Below are 19,533 nucleotides of genomic sequence, written 5' to 3' on the forward strand. Positions count from 1 at the left end.
CTAAGAAGGGGGACCATGTACTTGCCCTCCCCACATTTGTAGATTCTCCCCTGGAAATTCTCAGCTCTCCCCCACCACCAGTCAGCTTTCAGCTGATGGGGAAAGCAAGTGTCCTAGGCAAAACTGTCACCCTGGTTAAAGATCTTTGTCACACCCTCTGCATACTATTTCAAAATCAGACTGTTGCTCTACAGTTTAAAGGATTAGCTTCAGGGTAAATGTGCTAAATTGTGCCAGCAAAACTCTGGGAGGACTTTGGACCACCAGGCTGCCCTCACAGAGTGCCCACTAAGGTTAGCAGTAGGTAGCTTGGCAGCTGCTTCTTTGGTTTATCCCTTGATAGGATGTGCAGGAATAGAGGCGCTAATCTTTGTTGCCATTTCCCATGTCAGATGCTGCATTTCTATACCATGATACACCTGGAAGCTGCAGTCTTGAGCAAGGTTGATTCAGATCAAGAGATTCTACAACCACAGGCCATACTGCTCAAGAAAATGTAGCCAGGGCCATTTTGCCTCTGAAAAGCCCTGGCAAAGGGCTTCCTTAGACAGCAGCTTTCCTTTCAACAGCTTCGGCCCTGGGTATTTAACAGAACGTCTTCTTTGCCATGAGCCCCACCACCTTTTAAGATCATCTGGAGAGGTTCATCTGCGGCTGCCGCCAAGTCAGGAATGGGCCTTCTCCGTTGCTGCCCCTGGACTTTGGAATGCACTGCCTGTTCAAATAAGAGCCTCCCCATCTCTGGCAGCTTTTAAAAAGGCACTGAAGACACCTTTATTCACCCAGGCTTTTAATTAGATTTATAGTTTTAAATTTTTAATTCTGGGTTTTTAATGTTTTAAATGATTTTAATTGTAAACCGCCCAGAGATGCAGGTTTTGGGCAATAAAGCAATATTTATATAAAATAAAAGATGTCTTCTGTATGCAAAACAGATTTAAACAACATGTTCAGTGGGTGGTTGAAGTAACATTTGAGTTTATTCAGTTATATAGTATGATTAAAGAGACAGGATCCTGAGCCCTTGGAATTTGAAGTCTCCCTTCACCACAAGATCCTGGATGGGTTTTACGACCAGTCGGTTGGGGAAGACCATCTCCATCTCCCACTGGCTGTGGTGATGGGTCACAGGAGCATCTGGTGTTTTCTGCTCCATGCAGGAGCCTTTTTCCGCTTTCTCCATCATAGGAGTGTCTTCCCTTTTTCTCATCTCGACAGGTTCTTCCACTTTCACCTTCAATTCAGGAGTACCAAAGGTGAAGGTGGCCTGAAAGACAAGGAATTATGCACAAGTCTAGTATGCTGGCACACATCCACATACCCAAAGACATTTGGGTGGGTACATTCATGTTTCTCCACACACACACACACACACACACCAAATGGGCTGCAAGATCCTAGTCCAACTCATGTTAACAGCTCAAGGCAAACTAGATCAGTTGGCTTAGTTTATAGAGTCAAAACACCCCAACATGTATGCATGATGCACAGAAGCAGAGAGACAGCATTTGTCATGTGCAGGGCCAGCCCGTCCACTAGGCAGTAACATAGGACACCAGCTTTAGGAGGCGGCGGGGAGGGGCACATAGTGCCAATTCTCACTCTCCTGTATTGCACCCCGATATAAGATATTGCACACTGATACAAGGACATAATATGCAATACTGTATGCTGCTCCCAAAAGGATCTGCACATTCTATACCCCAAAATACAATCTTCTTTGCTCATTGCACCTCAGCCCCCAATAAACAGCTAGTCTCCTAAGCTGCACTCCCTCTTGAATATGAATTGTCTGGCTGAGCATTCATTTCCAAGAAGCTATTTCCAAGATGAGATCTTGAGATGTTGCCTCAAATGGGATTTGCAAGTTAACAGCAGCATCTTTTCATTGCTGAAGTATTAGAGTTTTGTCCCCATAGACTGGGAACTCTCTGCCACGGTATCCTCAAACCAGCATGCACTAGTTATTTCCTCCTCATCCATGGGGGCTGGCCATTCAACCTTCTGAATAAGCAGTCAGCAGAGCTCAGGTGGAAGCTCAGAGGAGCAGGATTTAAACATAAGATAAGAACAGCCCTGCTGGGTCAGGCCCAAGACCCATCTAGTCCAGCATCCTGTTTCACACAGTGGCCCACCAGATGCCACTGGAAGCCTACTGGCAGGAGTTGAGGGCATGGCCTCTCTCCTGCTTTTACTCCCCTGCAACTGGTACTCAGAGGCATCCTGCCTTTGAGGCTGCAGGTGGCCCACAGCCCTCCAACTGGTAGTCATTGATAGACCTCTCCTATTTGAAGCTAGGAGGCAGCTGCTAGCTCCTAGCTTCAAAGCTTTACGATGCACCCAATTCAATTCAACCAATTCAATTCAACCAATTCAAGCAAGGTTTACAAGGGTCAGAGCAGTCCCTTAGATCTCCTCTTGGCAGTAGCAGGCAGCATTTTGTCACCCTCCTGACACCCCCAGTAGTAGTCCCGCTTCCAGGCAACAGCTTCATCTTGCCTCATGAGAAGGACCAGCCCAGCGCAGGCCATCCTATAGAACACAAGGGAGATCTCCACTCATCCTCCTCATGCAGCTGAGCTGAGAAAACCCTCCACTAAACCCTCACCTTGAGGTCTTGCCCTCTTTGGATAGGGAAGTGTGCTCTTTGTTCCTCTGCTCCAAAAAGCCCTTTCTGCTTGAAGCAGCAGATAACGGTGTCCCTATCGCCATGGCTGTCAAAGCGCAGACTGAAGTGAAGCATGAAGTTGACAGAGTCTTCGCCCAGATCCACATGAAAACTGCAAGGATGGCCAGAGATATGTGCATGAATGCACCACACCAGCTTTACTGGACTATAGCAGCAGCTATGCAGACATCCTACCCCATACTTGCCCAGTTATGTTCCACACAGGTAGAGCTTCTCATGCTGGGTTGAGGAGCAAGATGCTAGTCCTCATGACGGCAAGGAAATTGGCAGAAGCATCTGCCTTGACAGAGCTTCACATATACTAGTGAGGCAGCAAATCTCACATGGTGGAAAGGCAGCCACAAGTAGCAGTTGTGCAAGGGAGAGAAATCTGAACATGAAGCTAGTACTGTGGGCCAGAGACCCAGTCCCAGCAGGATCCTAACCACCACTCTTGGCTAAAAGATGCCAGAGACAACAAGGATGTACTGGTGATAAATGGCTTCATGGAGGAGGAAGCGAGTGTTGCATTCCTTTCCAGAGCATCAAAGGATTTAATTAAACACATGTGAGGAGGCCATGGGCTTAAGCCCTAGATCAAAGGATCAGGCAACACCTGTGAGCCAAGGCTAGGTAGAAGGGCCAAGTACACACACACACACACACACACACACACACACACACGCTTTAAGAGAGCTGAAGCAGGGAGAACACCTTGTTCATGGACATTTCCCATCCTCCCTCGCTGCATTTCCCATTCTCCCTCAATTCTTGCATTCTCCTTCACAAAAAGGCCTGCAGCCTTTTTGTTCCAGACAGCCTTTTCTAGTAGCCTTGCCATGTCCCCCGGAATTTAGGGTACCCCCCCTCCTCTGGATTTTGGCTCCTCCACCCAGTTCCTAAATTCTACCCAGATTTCAAGTGTGCCACCCAGTTTGCCCGGATTTTGCTCTGGATCCGATCACATGGGAGGGAAGAGATGGAGGGGAAAGAAAGGAAGGCTCTGTAGCTTTGTCTCCTTCCATTGGCTACACAGTTTCTCCACAGTCATTGGTTTGGTTTTCTGTTCTAAACCACTTACAGACTTGGGTAGTAGTGGCAGGCAGTATACAAATCTGTCAAATAAATAAAATGCAAATTAGTTGCCATGTAATTTGCATAATATGCAAATTAGGCCACCCAGCTTTGGGAAGCTTGAATATGGCAACCCTATTTTCTAGAGAACTGCTCTCTTTTTGCACAATTTGTTTGAGAAAGCATCCCTTTCTCCCTGCTTGCCTTATTGAAATGCACATGAGGAAAGAGGGTTGCAGCCCACTCTTGGAGCTCGGACCCTGCAATGCAGTCTACCTGCCCAGGCCTTGGATGCTAGAGCCATCCCACCCCCCCCATATCACTGAACCTTGGAAAAATGCATGGCAGTACAAGTTGCTTTTCCTGCCATGCGCATTGTGGAAGCAGAACTTCCAGCTCCATGACCCATTTCAGGAGTTCAGCCCATCCCCACATGCACTTTTCGTTTCTGCGATAAGAAGAACACAGAAACAAGCCTCAGAAGGCAGAGCCAATGTAGCTAAGTACCAGGGGCATAGCTATTATTGAGCAAAAGGGTTCAAAGAACACGGGCCACCAGCTCCTGAGGGCCCTCCAGCTCCACCCCTCCCTATTTTCTTCATTATCTCCCTCACTCTGAGGAGCCACCAGAGAGAGGGATGAACACAGGGCCCCCTCTCCCCTAGCTTACACCCCTGCTAAGTACATGTCTAGAAGAGGCAGGTATGTGGGGCAGAGCTCATTTTTAAACACACCTTTCCCTCTCCACAGCAGCTCTAGAAGGATGTTCATAGTAGGAAGCGGTGGTGGCGACAATTTAAGTTAGGGAACCCATGCGGGAACAGAGGGGTTAAGCCCTTCACTCAGTCCATGTTGGGAGCTCCCACAGTTGCTTTTTGGACAAATTAAAAGTTCCAGACCCAAAGCTTCCAAATCCAACCTTTAGTGTCTCATATCTCATTGCCAAGCTGGTACTTATTGAGGACACTTTCTTGTTTTCAGCAAACACACAAACAAAAAACCAAAGGAGTTTATATAACAATCAAAGTTGTGAGCCCTTCTTGACAGGAAGAACCTAAAAAGAGACACAAGGTGGACACAAGCAAATAACCACTGGGAACACACACACACACACACACACACACTTACTTGGGTAAAATGCTACGGCTTGGCAGGACCAAATTGAAAACAATCCCCAGAATCTACAATGGAAAATACAGCTACTTTTTTGCAACAGACATACGACGTTACAGCACTAAATCTCAGCGATGGTGTAGTGGTTAGAGTGCTGGACTAGAACCAGGGAGACCCGAGTTCAAATCCCCATTCAGCCATACTACTTGCTGGGTGACTCTGGGCCAGTCACTTCTCTCTCAGCCTAGCCTACTTCACAGGGTTGTTGTGAAAGAGAAACTTAAGTATGTAGTACACCGCTCTGGGCTCCTTGGAGGAAGAGCGGGCTATAAAATGTAAAATATAAATATATAAATTTCAGCGATAAAATCCGAGGCATCAGAAATGTGAACGGCACCCCGCTGTCAGCACAGAGACCGCGGTGTCACAACACAGGAAGTACAGAAGCACCCTTAGATACATTGTGACACTGTTGTAGGGGTTAATCTGGAAAGCGCTTTGAAGAAAACCATTTATATAGAGTTCTGTAGAGCCATTGTAATATACCACCACCCCTATGATGCAGTTTGATATGGACAAGTGAATTGGCTTGTCTGCCCTTGCCATTCCTCCCTGTCAACTTACTCCTTGGCCTCTGGCAACAACTTCCCACACAGTTGAAGGCCATCTCCACGCTGGATATTCAGACCAGTTGCAGACAGGACCTATCAGAAGAAAGTTAGATATGTTAGTCTGCTGTGGGGAGTCAGAGTGGACATGATGGACACTGGAAGAGTCTCCCAATAGCCTTTGGGCACTGGAGTCATAGCCACAGGTCAGAGGCCTGGAAAAAAGAGATGAAGCCCATTTGTCTTCTTCCCAGAGGTTTCTAGACAGATGTTGAAATAAAACTCTAGCAGCCTAGTTGGTGAAACGACAGCTGAAAGGGGGAATAGGAGAGAAAAACCTGACCAAGTTGCTTGTTGGAGATACCCAATGTAACTGCTAGCAATACTCTTACAAGTGAAAGCTCAGTGGGATTCTGCAGTGAATCACCTGCTTAGTAAGGAGGACCTCCCCTTACACTACCATAGGTTCCTCTGGGGCAGGGCTGCTCAAATTCAGCCCTCCTGCAGATGTCGGCCTACAAGTCCCATAATCCCCAGCTATCGGCCACTGTGGCTGGGGATTAAGGGAGTTGTAGCCCAAAAAACAGCTGGAGGGGGGCAAGGTTGAGCAGGCCTGCTCTTGCGGTTTCATATACCTAGTTCAGGAAGGAGTTACAACTCTCATTGCTTATAAGACTTGTGCATTTCAATTCAGGCACAAAAGGTTTTGTGCCTGAAAGTGGCAATTTCGGAGGTTTCGTCTCTGAAACAAAACAGGAAAAAAAAAATCAGAACAAGGAGTTTTGTTTTCAGGTCAAAATGCCCCTATTTCAGATCCGAAGACTTTGTTCTTCAGGAAATGTTTTGGAACATCATTTTATGAGTGGGCAAAGTCTTTCTTAAAGTTTACTGTTCACCTTGATTCTGATGTCTGTTTGAATTTCCCAGCTTTCAAGCCTGCAGATTGGATGGCAAAAGTAGAGGCCGATCTGCTTGCAGTCACCTACAAATTCCTTTTAAGGAAGTTGAAGGGGTTAAATGCACCCTCATTGGCCAGGTGGAGAGCAAGAAACAGTGAGGGTGGGGAGGGGGATTTTGGAGGGATATTGTAGGGTTGCACATTTTGTATTTTTTCTGTTTCAATTTGTACCAAATCCTAATCAACCCCATTTTGTATTTTGTCCAAAATTAAGCCTTCCGAATCACCCCAGTTTTGTTTTGTATCTGAATCTGAATTAATTCAGATTTAAAAATGGGTCACATGGTCAGAAGAGCGGGTGGGGGTTATAGTGCCCAATGAGTGGAAGCTACCACAAAAATTTCAAAGGAATTGGGCAAACTGCTGATTTTTGGTGAATTTTTGAAGTTTGTGCGTCTTTCAGATTTTCCCCATAGGGTATGATGGAGGTTTCAAGAAAAGTATAGTTTCACGCAGGGGGGTGGAAGGGGTGGCCCAGAGTGGAGTGTAGTTGGTGGTAGTGCCCAGTTGGTACAAGGAAGCTAGCATAATTTTTTCAGAGGGATTTGGCAAAGGGCTGATTTTTAAAGAATTAATGAAGTTACAGGTCTTTCAGATTTTCCTCATAGGGTATAATGGAGGTTTCTGCAGCCCCATAACTCCACTCGAGGGGCACTGGGGTAGCTCAGAGCAAGTGGCGGTGTAGTGCACATAGGGTGCCAACCACCCACATGGGTTGTCAACCCATGAAGTACAGGGTTTTGTTGTTCTAGAGGTGTTCTGAGAGGAGATTCTCTGGTAGCATATGAGAGTGGATTCATGGTTTTTCATTAAAAATCTCATATGCTACCAGAGAATCTAAACTCAACACCTCAGAAACAACAAAGCCCAGTACCCCAATGGGTTAGCAATCCAGGGGGGTAGTTGGCACCCTCTGTGCACTACACCACCACTCGCTCAGCACCACACCAGTGCCCCCCAAGTGCAGTTATGGGGCTGCTGAAACCACCATTATTCCCTCTGCAGGAAAAGCTTAAAGACACTCAAACCTCCCCAAATCACAAAAACATCAACCCTTGGATCAATTCTTTTGAAATCTGGGTGGTGGCAAGCACCCCTTGGGGCACTTCCCAACCCACTGTTTTGCCCCAGCAGATCTCTTTCTGCCCCAAAGACACACACTTAAAAATCAGCCCTTAGGCCAATTCCATGGGAGTCTGGGTTGTGGCAGGCACCCCTTGGGGCAATTCCACCCAACCCATTGTTCTGCCCCAAATCTGCCACAAAGACACAAATTTCAACAACCCCTCACTCCTCCAAGCCCATGCTCCACTGCTTCAACCCCCAAGCCCACGCTCCACTGCTGCAGCAAACTACAGCTAACAGTAGCATCAAGTGTGCCTACTCTCCTTCCTCTACCAAGCAAGCAGTTCTCATCCACAGACATTTTTTTCAACACATAGCAGAGCTTTACAAAGAACCGGTTTCCAAAGCAAGATCACACAGAGGCAGCGGAACAACAAACTATCCTAGGCAGGCAGGCATTTGAATTGCATTATATACTATATACACATACATGGTAACTAAATAGGGAGCAGTATGCTGGGCTCAGGCAAGCATGGCATCATGGAAACTTGAGTTTAGACATGCAATGCAAAATTATTTCTTTCTCTGTCTCTCTTGAATGAGGCAGGCAGAAAGGCAGAAGCAAGTAACTTGTTAATGAATTGAAACAAACTCCCCCCCTCCACCCTCAAAGCAATCAGCCCAGACAGAGTGGAAACAGGGCATTGTATTTTAGAGCTGGCAATCAGAATTTCTTAGCACATAATTGCATCACAATAGAACACATTCCAAGGAAATGAGCTTCCTCAGCGATGCTGTCCCTGCATTTTGCATATCTTATCTCCTGCTAATCTCTCCTTGACGGACACTCACTGCGTCCCCAGTAGCTGCAGTCAGAGACCAAAGCTCTGAAGAACAAAACAAAACAAAAAACTTTGGCTCCAAAATAGGGTCATTTTGTTTTGTATACAAAAAAATTTGTTTTTACTTTTTTCATTTTGATTTGTATACAAAACGTTTTGTTGCCGAATCAAAATGCATAAGCCTAGGGTTTTGCACCTGGGTATTATAATTTAAATGATGCTGCAAGCACCATTTCCTCCTTTCTGCTGCCTCCTGTGTGGGAGAAGAGAGAGCCCTATTGCCTGTGCCTGATCCATCAGCTTTTGCCACCATCATTGACTCAACTTTCCAGGATTTCCTCCATTGCTTTGCCCTGCCTGCTTCTACTGCATTTTTTCACTGCCCTTTTAAAAAAAAGGCTTGGGAGAGAAGGTGATTATTTACTTAGCAATATTTATATATTTTATGTATTTATGTCACTGTTTATTTATTGCTGATCACTGATTTGTTATATCACTGCTGCTGCCTGCCCGTGATTGCAGCCAGCCACAGCTGCATCGCAGCCCCAGAGCGCTGGGCCAGCACCAGAGAGCACAGCGGAGATTATACTTCTTGAGGGCTCTCAGGAAGAATAGTCTTTCAAATAATCTTCTGCTGATGTTCTACCACTATACCATAGAGAGTGTGTTAACCTATGGAATCTGTGTGTGGTTTGGGAGTTGCACAGTCAGGGAAAGAGCATTGCCGTCCAAGGTTGTTAAGACTGCGGAGAGAATAATTGGGTGTACTCTTCCCACTTTAGACCAAATTTATGCCACCAGGAGTTTTAACAAAGCGGTAGAGATAGTGCAGGATCCCACGCACCCTGGAAATGATCTCTTTCAGCTTCTGCCTTCGAGAAGGAGGTACAGGGTCATAAAAGCCAGGACCAGCCGCTTGAGAAATAGTTTCTATCCAAAAGCGGTGTTAGCTCTGAACGCAGCAAAATACAGTTTCTGATGGGGTTTTTGTTTTTAGTTTTTTAGAGGTTTTTTTAGAGCAATGGGTATATGGTGGGGGGGTATATTGGGATATATTTAGTTATTTCTTGTTAGGTCCTGTAGAGGTTGCTGTACATTCTTTCAATCTCGTTGTTCTGTACAGGACAATGACAATAAAGGTTTTATCGAATCGTATCGTAGCTCCCCCCACCCACACACACACACACCAGGATTCTTTATTGTTTGTTGCTTATTGCTTATTGTTTTTTGTTTATTGCTTATTTATTGCTGAAATTATTGTTTAATTTATATACTGCCTTTCATTAAAGTAAAAACAGTCTCAGGGCGGTTTTCCAAGGATGTATTTGAGGTGTCTGCCCCATCCCATCCTTAAGAGCCTGCCTCTTCTTTTTTTTCCCCTGAAGGAATTGGGCAAAGGGCTGATTTTTGGTGAATTTCTACAGTTTGCGCATCTTTCAGATTGTCCCCCATAGGGAATAATAGAGGTTTCAGCAGAAATATAGCTTCACGTCAGGGGAAAGGGTGTCCCACAGCGGGTGGTGGTGCCCAGTGGGGGCAAGAAAGCTACCAAATTTTTTTCAAAGGGATTGGTCAAAGGGCTGATTCTCATATAATCTATATACCTCCTCCTTTCATCAAAATGAAAACAGTCTCAGGGCAGTTTCCCAAGGCTGTGTCTGAGGCTTCTGCCCCATCCCATCCTTAACAGAAGAGCCTGGCCCATCTCCTCTCCTGCATTTTTCATCTTTTTGGCATGGGAGAGAAGGGGATTATATATTTACCCTTTTTTAAAAAAACATGCAGTATTTCTACCTTGCAAGGCCAGGTAAGGGCTGGCCAGCCAGCCAGCCACCCCTGACATCTTTATTGCTGAAATTATTGATTAATTTCTATAACGCCTTTCATTTAAATAAAAACATTCTCAGGGCGGTTTTCCAAGGCTGTGTTTGAGGCTTCTGCTGCCCCATCCTGAGAAGAGAAGAGCCTGCCTCCTCTTCTGCATTTTCATCCTTTTGGAACATAAGGCTTGGAAGGTGATTATTTGCATAGTATCACTTAATTTATATCACGGTTTATTTATATTGGTCACACTGATTATTTATTTGTTATGTTACTGCTGCTGCCTGCCCGGGCTGCTGCAGCCCCCACAGCAACGCAGCCCCAGAGCGCTGGGCCAGCCCGCCAAGCATTCCCCCCAAACTTCTTTATTGCTTATTGCAGATTGTTTGTTGTTCATCATTTATTTATTATTATTTATTATTTATCTTCCTGCTGCTGATTTAATTGTAATAACACACACACACCCTTTATTTTCCAAAGTTGCTTCTGGCTTTCTGCCCCATCCTGAGAAGAGGAAGACCACCAGAGCCGCAAAAGTGGACTGCAGCAGCAGACAGAGTAGTACCCACCTGTGGTTTTTACACATGCACGCAAACACATGTCTCTAATCTAGTATCGTGTATTTTGGGTTTCTTGCCTGCTTGGTGGAAGAGTAATGGGAGGCAGGGGGAAGGTTAGGGGTTTGGTTTTTCCTGCTGGTCGAGGCAGGGTGTGGCAATGGGGGGCTATTCCCAAAGCCCCCACCCCTGCTTCAGCGGGCAGGCTTGACTTCTCTAAAGACGGCACTTTGCCAGGGCAGTCTGTGACCGGGCAGAAGTTAGCGTGGAGGGCCTTGCCCGCCAGGGAGGAAGAAGAAGTTCTTCAAGTGGCAGGTGTGGAGGTGGTGCAGGCTGACAGTCCAGCCAAATCCACCTTGCAGCCCTTGGGGGGCACTGTGTGGGGAGGGAGCCCAGGGGTTGTGTCTGAGGAGTCCATGGAAGAAGAAGCACCTGTGCTCCTCCCTGGGCCTTCCCAGGCCAGCTCTGAGGGCAGTGCTGGCGGCATGCCCAGGAAGAAACCGGCAGAAAATACGCCACCCGCTAGGCAACGTTGTATCGCAAGAGCGCCCGGCAGTGTGGTCTGGGATCACTTCGAGCTTTGGGTCGGAGATCCCAGCTATGCTATTTGTACCCACTGCAAGACACGGTTCAGCAGAGGCAGGGACCCTAAGCACTACAGCACGTCTGGTCTGCTGATGCACCTGCAGCGGCGACACATGGATCTGCTGGAGACCTCTGCTGACGGTGGCACTAGGCCGCCACGTGGGATTAGTAGCAGTAGCACCAAGATGCAACCAGTGGCCTGTGCTCAGAGGCAGGAAAAATTGACTGAGTGGTGGGTACCTCATCCGGGCAAGCGTTCTGATCGCCCAAAGCCACATCTCATAACCCAGGCCATTGGGGAGATGATTGCTCTTGATGACCAGCCTTTTAATATTGTGCGCAATGTTGGCTTCCGCCGTCTGCTCCAGCTGCTCGCCCCAGAGTACAAGATCCCCTCATGCACCACGTTCAGTCGGAGAGTGGTGCCCTCCCTTTACCGGGCTTGCAGGGAGGCTGTGTTGGGCAGGTTGCGCGCTGCTGGGCCCAGCACCAGTGTGCATGTCACTGCGGATCTCTGGACGAGCCGCAGCGGGCTGCACACTGCCTTCATGTCCCTGACAGCCCACTGGTGGGGGCATGGGGGTGAGGGGACCTCCAACTCTGCTGGAGCTGCATCCATGTCTTCCCATGCATGCAAGCCTCGTTGGGCAGTGTTGCACGTGGAGGCGATGGACGCAGACCACAAGCCAGAGGAGCTGGCGGCGGTCATGGACCGGCAGGTGGGGAGTTGGCTGTCCGGAGAGACAACCCTCAAGCGAGGCTTCATGGTCACCAGCAATGCAGCAACCATTACTAAGGCAGCCAAGCAGGTTTACAGTGTGCACATCGCTTGCGCTGCACACACATTGAAACTGGTGGTGCAGGATGCGCTTGGGCTTAAGGAGGCAAAGCTCAAGCCCACTGGGTTTCAGCAAAATCCACTGAGTAAGATTAAGGTAGGTTCAGCCACCACAGGCACTGCTGCGTCTGTGGCTGCTCTTGTGGACCGCTGCCGCAAGATTGCTGGCTACTTCCACCGGAGCGAGAAGGCAAGGCACCTGCTCAAGGCCAGGCAGATTGAGCTGGGCCTGCCGGAACACCTGATACCCCAGGATGATCCTACCCGGTGGAACTCCACTTATCTCTTGCTCCAGCGCCTGCAGGAGCAAGGGCCAGCCCTCCACACCATGGTAAGGCATGGCAGTTTGGAAGTGTGCGACCTGTCCAGTGCGGATTGGAAGCTCATTGCCGAGCTGGTCTTGGTACTCGAGCCGTTCCATTCCGCCATGAGCAGCTTGAGTATGGAGGCAGCCACACTGAGCCAGGCTTTGCCCGTGGCTTTTCTCCTCGAGAAGAACCTGGCCGAGCTCCAGTCCACTCTGACCGCCGGGGAAGCAATTGCCCTGGCAGGTCGGTTGAAGGCCGGGGTAGTGGAGCGGCTTAGGAAACCCTTGGGCTCATCTGCGTGGCACGTCCTGGCATGCATGTGCGACCCAAGGATGAAGACAAGAGTCGTGCCCCATTGGGAGCTTGAAAAGTGGAGGGGCATCCTTGTCGAGCATGTCCGGCATGCAGAGGAGAAAAGGCTTGGGGCAGGCAAGGGTCGTGTTGAGGAGGATGACCCGGAGACGGGTGCTGCTGCGCAGCCTGGAAGTGCGCATTCCACCCCCTGCATCAGTGCAACCACCACTTCTTCCAAGTCTAGCAGCGCAATTTCTCTGGCAGTGGCCACAGAGGAGTGGCCACCAGTGCCACTTCAGCGTTCCGCCAACTGTTGGTTCACAGAGGGCTTCGATGATGCCTTGCCGGGGGAATCGGAGGAGCCTGCCCCTCAATGCAGCCGTGCTGAGGAAACTGTTGACCAGTACCTGTGTGAGCCACGGGAAGACAAGGTGATGGAGCCGTTCCTCTTTTGGGCAACCCATCGCCAAGTCTGGCCAGACTTGGCAACCGTGGCTCTCTGGCTCCTCTCATGCCCGCCTGCCAGCGTCTCGAGCGAGAGGTTGCTCTCCATGGCCGAGGAAGTGGCGACTCCTCTCTGCTCACGTCTGGATGCTGAGTTGGTTGAGCAGCTGGTCTTCTTAAAGGCCAACCTCCCCCTGCTGGACTTTCCCGAGCTGGCCGTGGAGGGCGAGTGACCCGGGTCACCCCACTATGCTGCACCTCCCACACAATGACAGCTCAGAAGTTGCAGGCTGCTGATGTGAAAGCCATTAAAAATTGCTTGCAAATGTAGCATTGATGTCGAGATGTGGATGACAGAAGCCAATGACAAATGTTAATTTTAAAAACTGGATGCTACTTGCATGTCTGCTGTCGCCGATTCTGATGATGTGTGTTGTTGATGACCATGAGTTGCAATAAAAATAATGTTTGCTGTCCGAGACTTTGGTTCCCCCCAACCCCACACACACCACTAAGAAGTAAGGACTCTATGACTGACTGGAGCGGCAGCACAGCCAGACACACATGCAGCACCCACCTACCCCAACTCACCCAGCCCCCACCCCCAGCTGTGGCCAGTGACGTGGCCCACCTGGGGTGCCAAATCATCCCACTTGTTTTTGTGGGATTATGTAGTTTTGCATCCTTGCCATTCCCTGCTTCACTCACGTCACATGTTCCGGAAGTATCAGTCCCTGTCTGTGCATGACAAATGCTTTTGCGGGGGAAGGCAGGGCGATGCTGCTGCTGGCTAGTCTCATGTGCATATGAGGCTTGCTTTGGAAACTGGGCTCTTTGCAAAGCTATGCTGTTGTCGATGTGTGTCTGCTGCCTGGTGGTGATCTTCTTTGGGGCAGAAAGGGGGCCTGAGGGGCAAAACAGTGGGTTGGGTGGCAGTGCCCCAAGGGGTGTGCCTGCCACAACCCAGATTCCAAAGGAATAGGGCAAAGGGCTGATTTCTTAGGAATTGTTGGAGTTTATGCATCTTTAAGTTTTTTCCCCCCATAGGGAATAATGGAGGTTTCAGCAGACCCATAACTCCACCTGGGGGGGGGGCACTGGGGTGGCCGGAAGCGAGTGGTGGTGTAGTGCACATAGGGTTCTGTTGTTTCTGAGGTGTTCTGAGTGTAGATTCTCTGGTAGCCTATGAGATTTTCAGTGACAAACCATAAATCCACTCTCATAGGCTACCAGAGAATCTACACTCAGAACACCTCAGAAACAATAAAACCCATGGGGCTGGTTGGCACTCTATGTGCTCTTCACCACCACTTGCTCTGGGCCACCCCGGTGTCCCCCAAGTGCAGTTATGGTGCTGCTGAAACCTCCATCATTCCCCATGGGGAAGAACCTTAAAGACACGTAAACTCCATTAAATATTTAAAAATAGCCCTCTGCCCAATTTGTTTGAAATAATTCTGGCAGATTCCTTGCCCCCACTGGGCACTACCACCCATGCTACTCTCCTCTGGGGAACCCCCTCCTCCCCCACCAATGTGAAACTATACTTCTGCTGAAACCTCCATTTTTCCCTCTGGGGAAAATCTTAAACTTCAAAAATTCACCAAAAATCAGCCCTCTGCACTCTGAAATTTGCATGATAACTTCCACCCATTAGGCACTACCACCTCCACCCACTGGTTTTGCCCCTGGGCAGCTTTTTAAAATTCCAAAATGTTTGGGATTCGGATTTTGGAATTTCAAACAAAGAACAAAATTGGGGTGTTCCAGATTTGGGCCAAAAACAAAACAGAAAAACAAAACGCACAACCCTACTGCTTATCTGTATACACCATAACTTTGGGATGATGGGGAACTTGTAAAAGGTGTAAAAAGCCAGAATGGCCATTTTGTAAGTAATGGAAACAAACATAATGGATTGTTCCAATAGTTGGTGCTTCATAGAATCATTCTCACACTTCTATAGTATGTGACTATTGTAGACAAGCTTGCCTCTGAATCGATCATTCCCAGATGCTCTTCTACACAACTCTACTGCTCGTAACACTAGAACGTGTTCTTCAGATGTTATAGCTCACCAGATCATTCTGATCTTGCCTTGTAGTGTGTTAGAGTAATGTCTAGTTTGAACTCCAGTCACATGGTTGGATATAGCAGCCAGATCAAGTGCATAAGGATTTAAACTTCTATCCCCACCATAGGCCCAACCTGGACTCCCTTGGCCCATCAATAGGAAGTGTTCTTTCCCCCAAGGCAAAGAGCAGCAAGTGTAGAGTGCCAGAACCTACAGATGGGGACCATGGTGTGTGGAAAATCCTGTGCCCCTAGCCTGGTCCCAATCCACAGGGGGCCTCACTTGGGTTTTATTTGCCAAACAGGCACAGTAGCATCAGTCAGTTCAATGCACAGGTTAACAATCTCCAGGTACCAGTTCACCCTCGTGCCTAGAAAAAGTGTAGCACTTGTGGGAAAGATGCTATCAAAAGGAGGAAGCAAAGCAGGGCAGATTACTCTCTCTCCCCACCACTCATCTCCGGCCTAAGGCAGGCAGACCTAACCAGGGGAAGAAGGAGTAACCTTATCCAGCTTATCAGGAGAGGAGACCTGGTCTTGTGATAGTAAGCACGACTTGTCCCCTTAGCTAAGCAGGGTCTGCCCTGGTTGCATATGAATGGGAGACTTGATATGTGAGCACTGTCAGATATTCCCCTCAGGGGATGGAGCCACTCTGGGAAGAGCAGAAGGTTAGAGTGCTGGACTAGGACCGGGGAGACCCGAGTTCAAATCTCCATTCAGCCATGAAACTAGCTGGGTGACTCTGGGCCAGTCACTTCTCTCTCAGCCTAGCCTACTTCACAGGGTTGTTGTGAAAGAGAAACTCAAGTATGTAGTACACCGCTCTGGGCTCCTTGGAGGAAGAGTGGGATATAAATGTAATAATAATAATAATAATAATAATAATAATCTCCAAGATAGGACTGAGAGAGATTCCTGCCTGCAACCTTGGAGAAGCTGCTGCCAGTCTGTGAAGACAATACTGAGCTAGATGGACCAATGGTCTGACTCAGTATATGGCAGCTTCCTATGTTCCTAACCTGGTCCTGCCTTTTTTGCTCCCTCCTCCTGATCTCATCAGTGTATTGTGTTATGGTCCAGGCCACTCATACTGGACCAGAACTCATAGCCCACCGGGTCAGGCTGAGGCCTGTGTGTCTTTGCCAGCAATCCCATTGAGAAAAACACAGTTGCAAGGCCTCCTTCAACTCTGAGTGAAATGATTCACTCCTAGGAGACATGCTGGAAGCTACTCCCTTACTTCCTGTGACAGAATGCTTATCATGTTGATGTCACCTATATTGTTCCGCCTTAGCCAAATGTGTTAACTAGCCTCAAACATGTACCCCCCTTTCTGTTTAAACATTTTTTCTTAGAACCACACACTAAGTAGATGTACACAAGATGTAATTTAATTGCTGTCTCACACATATAGCTTAATTTCTTACTTCTTAAACAACCCCTTTTGACTTTTTAACACTCTTTGGAGAAAGATGGGCCAGGAGCCTGCCTCTTAGGCAAAGACAGACCAATGACTTAAGGAATGCAGATGTTTCAAGAACAAAAGGAGCAAACTGCTTCCCGACAACAAAAAGACAGTATGCATAGGATGCTGCTCTGAACTGGTCTAACCAAGAAACAGTCTTGTCATAAGAGAGAAGTGTTAGAAGAGCGGCTGACACTTTGGAGATCCAGGACTGAGATTGCTGTCTTGAAAGAACTCCTAGTGCAGGTCTATGGGAGCCAGCTGCTATAAAAAGAGGTCTGTGGACATGGCAGATCAGCAGATCTTTGCTCAAGAGCAGGGCTGCTCAACTTAGGCCCCCCAGCTGTTTTTGGACTACAACTCCCACAATCCCCAGCCACAGTGGCCAATAGCCAGGGATTATGGGAGTTGTAGGCCAACATCTGCAGTAGGGCCCAAGTTGAGCAGGCCTGCTCAAGAGCGATCCCAGAGTTTGCTGTTCAAGTCTCAGGGCTAGAGCAGGAATTCTTTCCATGGACAGGAACAGTCAGTGACCTCCGCTGTGAGTGCGAAGTCAAGACTACCCAGCCATGGTGCTCTCTCTCTGCTTTCTGCCTGACTGCTTGAAGCCTGCATTGTTTCCAAGCTCCAGCAACAAACCTTTGAAGCCTTCTTCAAATCTGGTGAGATGCCTTTTCGAGCAATACAGCCTGCTCCCTGCTCCCCACTTCCCTTCTCCCTACTAATCACTGCCGTCCCTCTCTTAAGCCCTTCCTTCTTTCTTTCTCTGCTTCTCTCTAAATGTTTTATTTGGATTTGTTAGATATCTGTAATTACTGATTGCACACACATATGTTAGTTAGGCACATTACACTACACTTTGAATTGGAAACATGTTTTTAATGTGGATTATTTTATCCTGATGAGCAACTTTTTATAATAAAGCCCATTGAACTTTCTGAGTGTGTCTCTCTCTATCTCTGTTTGCACACCCAGATCCTACATGGTCACCATCTCCAAGAACCAATTCAGTTTGTGTATGATGTGACTTTGCCTCCTTCCCTCTGAGCATATACAGAGTGCAAAACCAGGTGTAGTTCACAATTGCCTGCCTGTGCCAGATAGACAAGCCTAGGAGGGAGCATGAGAAAGCAAAGCAGGGGGGAAACCCATCTAGCCTACCGTCATGAAGCAAAACATAGTCTAGTGCCTAGAATTCAACTCTGAACTGATCAGTTGGGAACTCTTAGGACCCAGTGTTCCAATTCATTTTGTTAATGGGTAGGTTAGGAAGGGGTGGTTATTAGAAATATTTTGTTTCCAGGTCATCTATATGCTATGATGTTTTTGAGACCCACAATTTTTACTGGAATTTTTGTTTTCTCTATCCCAAGTTAGACTGGTCATAGCAGTTATTTCATAGAAGATATTTGGACTGCATTTTCCCTGGGATAGAAACCTGGCTTTTTGCTTCCAGTATTTGTATTGTTACTTTAACAAGCATACAGATGCTAGAGCCCTTTGAATATTGATGGTACTGTATAGCCATGAAAAATACCACAAAACAGAGGCACAAGGAGATTAAAAGTTCAAGAAGGCAACAGAAGCCAGCAAAGAAACAGATTAACCCTTCTCCTTAAAATCAGATTATTCACTTGCTTGTTTGTGTGAGATGTCCAGCCTATTTCAGAACAGTACAATTCCATTGGCTTGCTTTACAAACTCAGTAGTAACAACAACCTCCCATTGCAAAAACCACAATAATAAATAACCCATGACTCACACGATCCATTCTTCAGCCTCACAAAGAACTCTCCAAACTCAGTTTAATTACAACCCAGGAAAACACAGCCACCAGCTGCCTTTAAACAGCTGGGGAAACTGTGTCACATGGCAAAAGGGGTGTGCTGTGATTGGCGGCTCAGCACAAATCTTCAGAAATGCAATGAGGAGATAATTAGTGTCAGCAAGCAAAAACACCTGGTCTGCTTCAGATGAATAGGAATACTAATTAATGAAAGCAGCGGCTGTTTCTGATTGGCACTGAAATATTTGTTCATCTCTTGATTTGGTTGTTTGGTCCAGCAATAGGCAAAAAGGCAGGTAGGGTGCGGGATCCAAAAAGGATGTGTCACTCACAATATTTGGCCTTTTGCTGGAAAGCCAAGAGGCAGAGCATCTGACTGACACACACAAGGACTCAGTTCAGGATGTGACACCCCCACCTAAAGGATCATGTTCTGATGTAGGCTGCTTTGTGGACTTTTTGTTGCAATATTCATCAGTCATCATCATCATCTGCATTTCTAGTGGTTGTCACTTGGTTATTATGTCCCTTTATGATGGGGTCTCTGAATCAAAGAAAGTTTCCACTTTAAAAAGTGTTCTAAAATTCTGTGATGTGGTATGTGATTTTGGAGTGTGCAACTTGGGAATTTTAAAACTCCTTTTAAAGTGGAAGCTCTCTTATATTCAGCAATGGGGAAACAGATGTCCCTCTTCAGCCTAGCAAAGAGTCCTTCCCAGCGGCTCTTGTGGGCATCTCTCTCGTTTCTTTTTGCATATGGATGGGAGACTACATCTGTGAGCACTGTAAGATATTCCCCTTAGGGGATGGAGCCACGCAGGGAAGAGCACTTGCATGCTTGCATGCAGGAGGTTCCCAAACTCCCTCCCTGGCATCTCCAAGGTAGGGCTGAGAGAGACTCCAGCCTGCAACCTTGGAGAAGCCGCTGCCAGTCTGTATAGTCAATACTGAGCTAGATGGACCATTGACCTGACTCTTTATAACACAGCTTCCTATGAGGGAGAGACAGCTTTGCATGGGCAAAGACATGC

The 19,533-nt window shown here is 47.6% G+C and overlaps 1 protein-coding gene across 1 annotated transcript; it reads right to left on the reverse strand.

Moving 5' to 3' along the window:
* Nucleotides 1-949: 949 nt before the first annotated feature.
* On the reverse strand, nt 950-18,611 carry LOC128325926 (16 kDa beta-galactoside-binding lectin-like). The gene is made up of 4 exons (XM_053251844.1): nt 18,479-18,611; nt 5,480-5,559; nt 2,609-2,780; nt 950-1,267 (listed from the first exon to the last, which is right to left on the reverse strand). Exons 1-4 carry the CDS (start codon nt 18,485-18,487, stop codon nt 1,001-1,003), a joined length of 528 nt encoding a protein of 175 aa, XP_053107819.1. The 5' UTR covers nt 18,488-18,611; the 3' UTR covers nt 950-1,000.
* Nucleotides 18,612-19,533: the final 922 nt, after the last annotated feature.

Source organism: Hemicordylus capensis, chromosome 5, assembly GCF_027244095.1.
Source record: "Hemicordylus capensis ecotype Gifberg chromosome 5, rHemCap1.1.pri, whole genome shotgun sequence".
Taxonomy (NCBI): Eukaryota; Metazoa; Chordata; class Lepidosauria; order Squamata; family Cordylidae; genus Hemicordylus; species Hemicordylus capensis.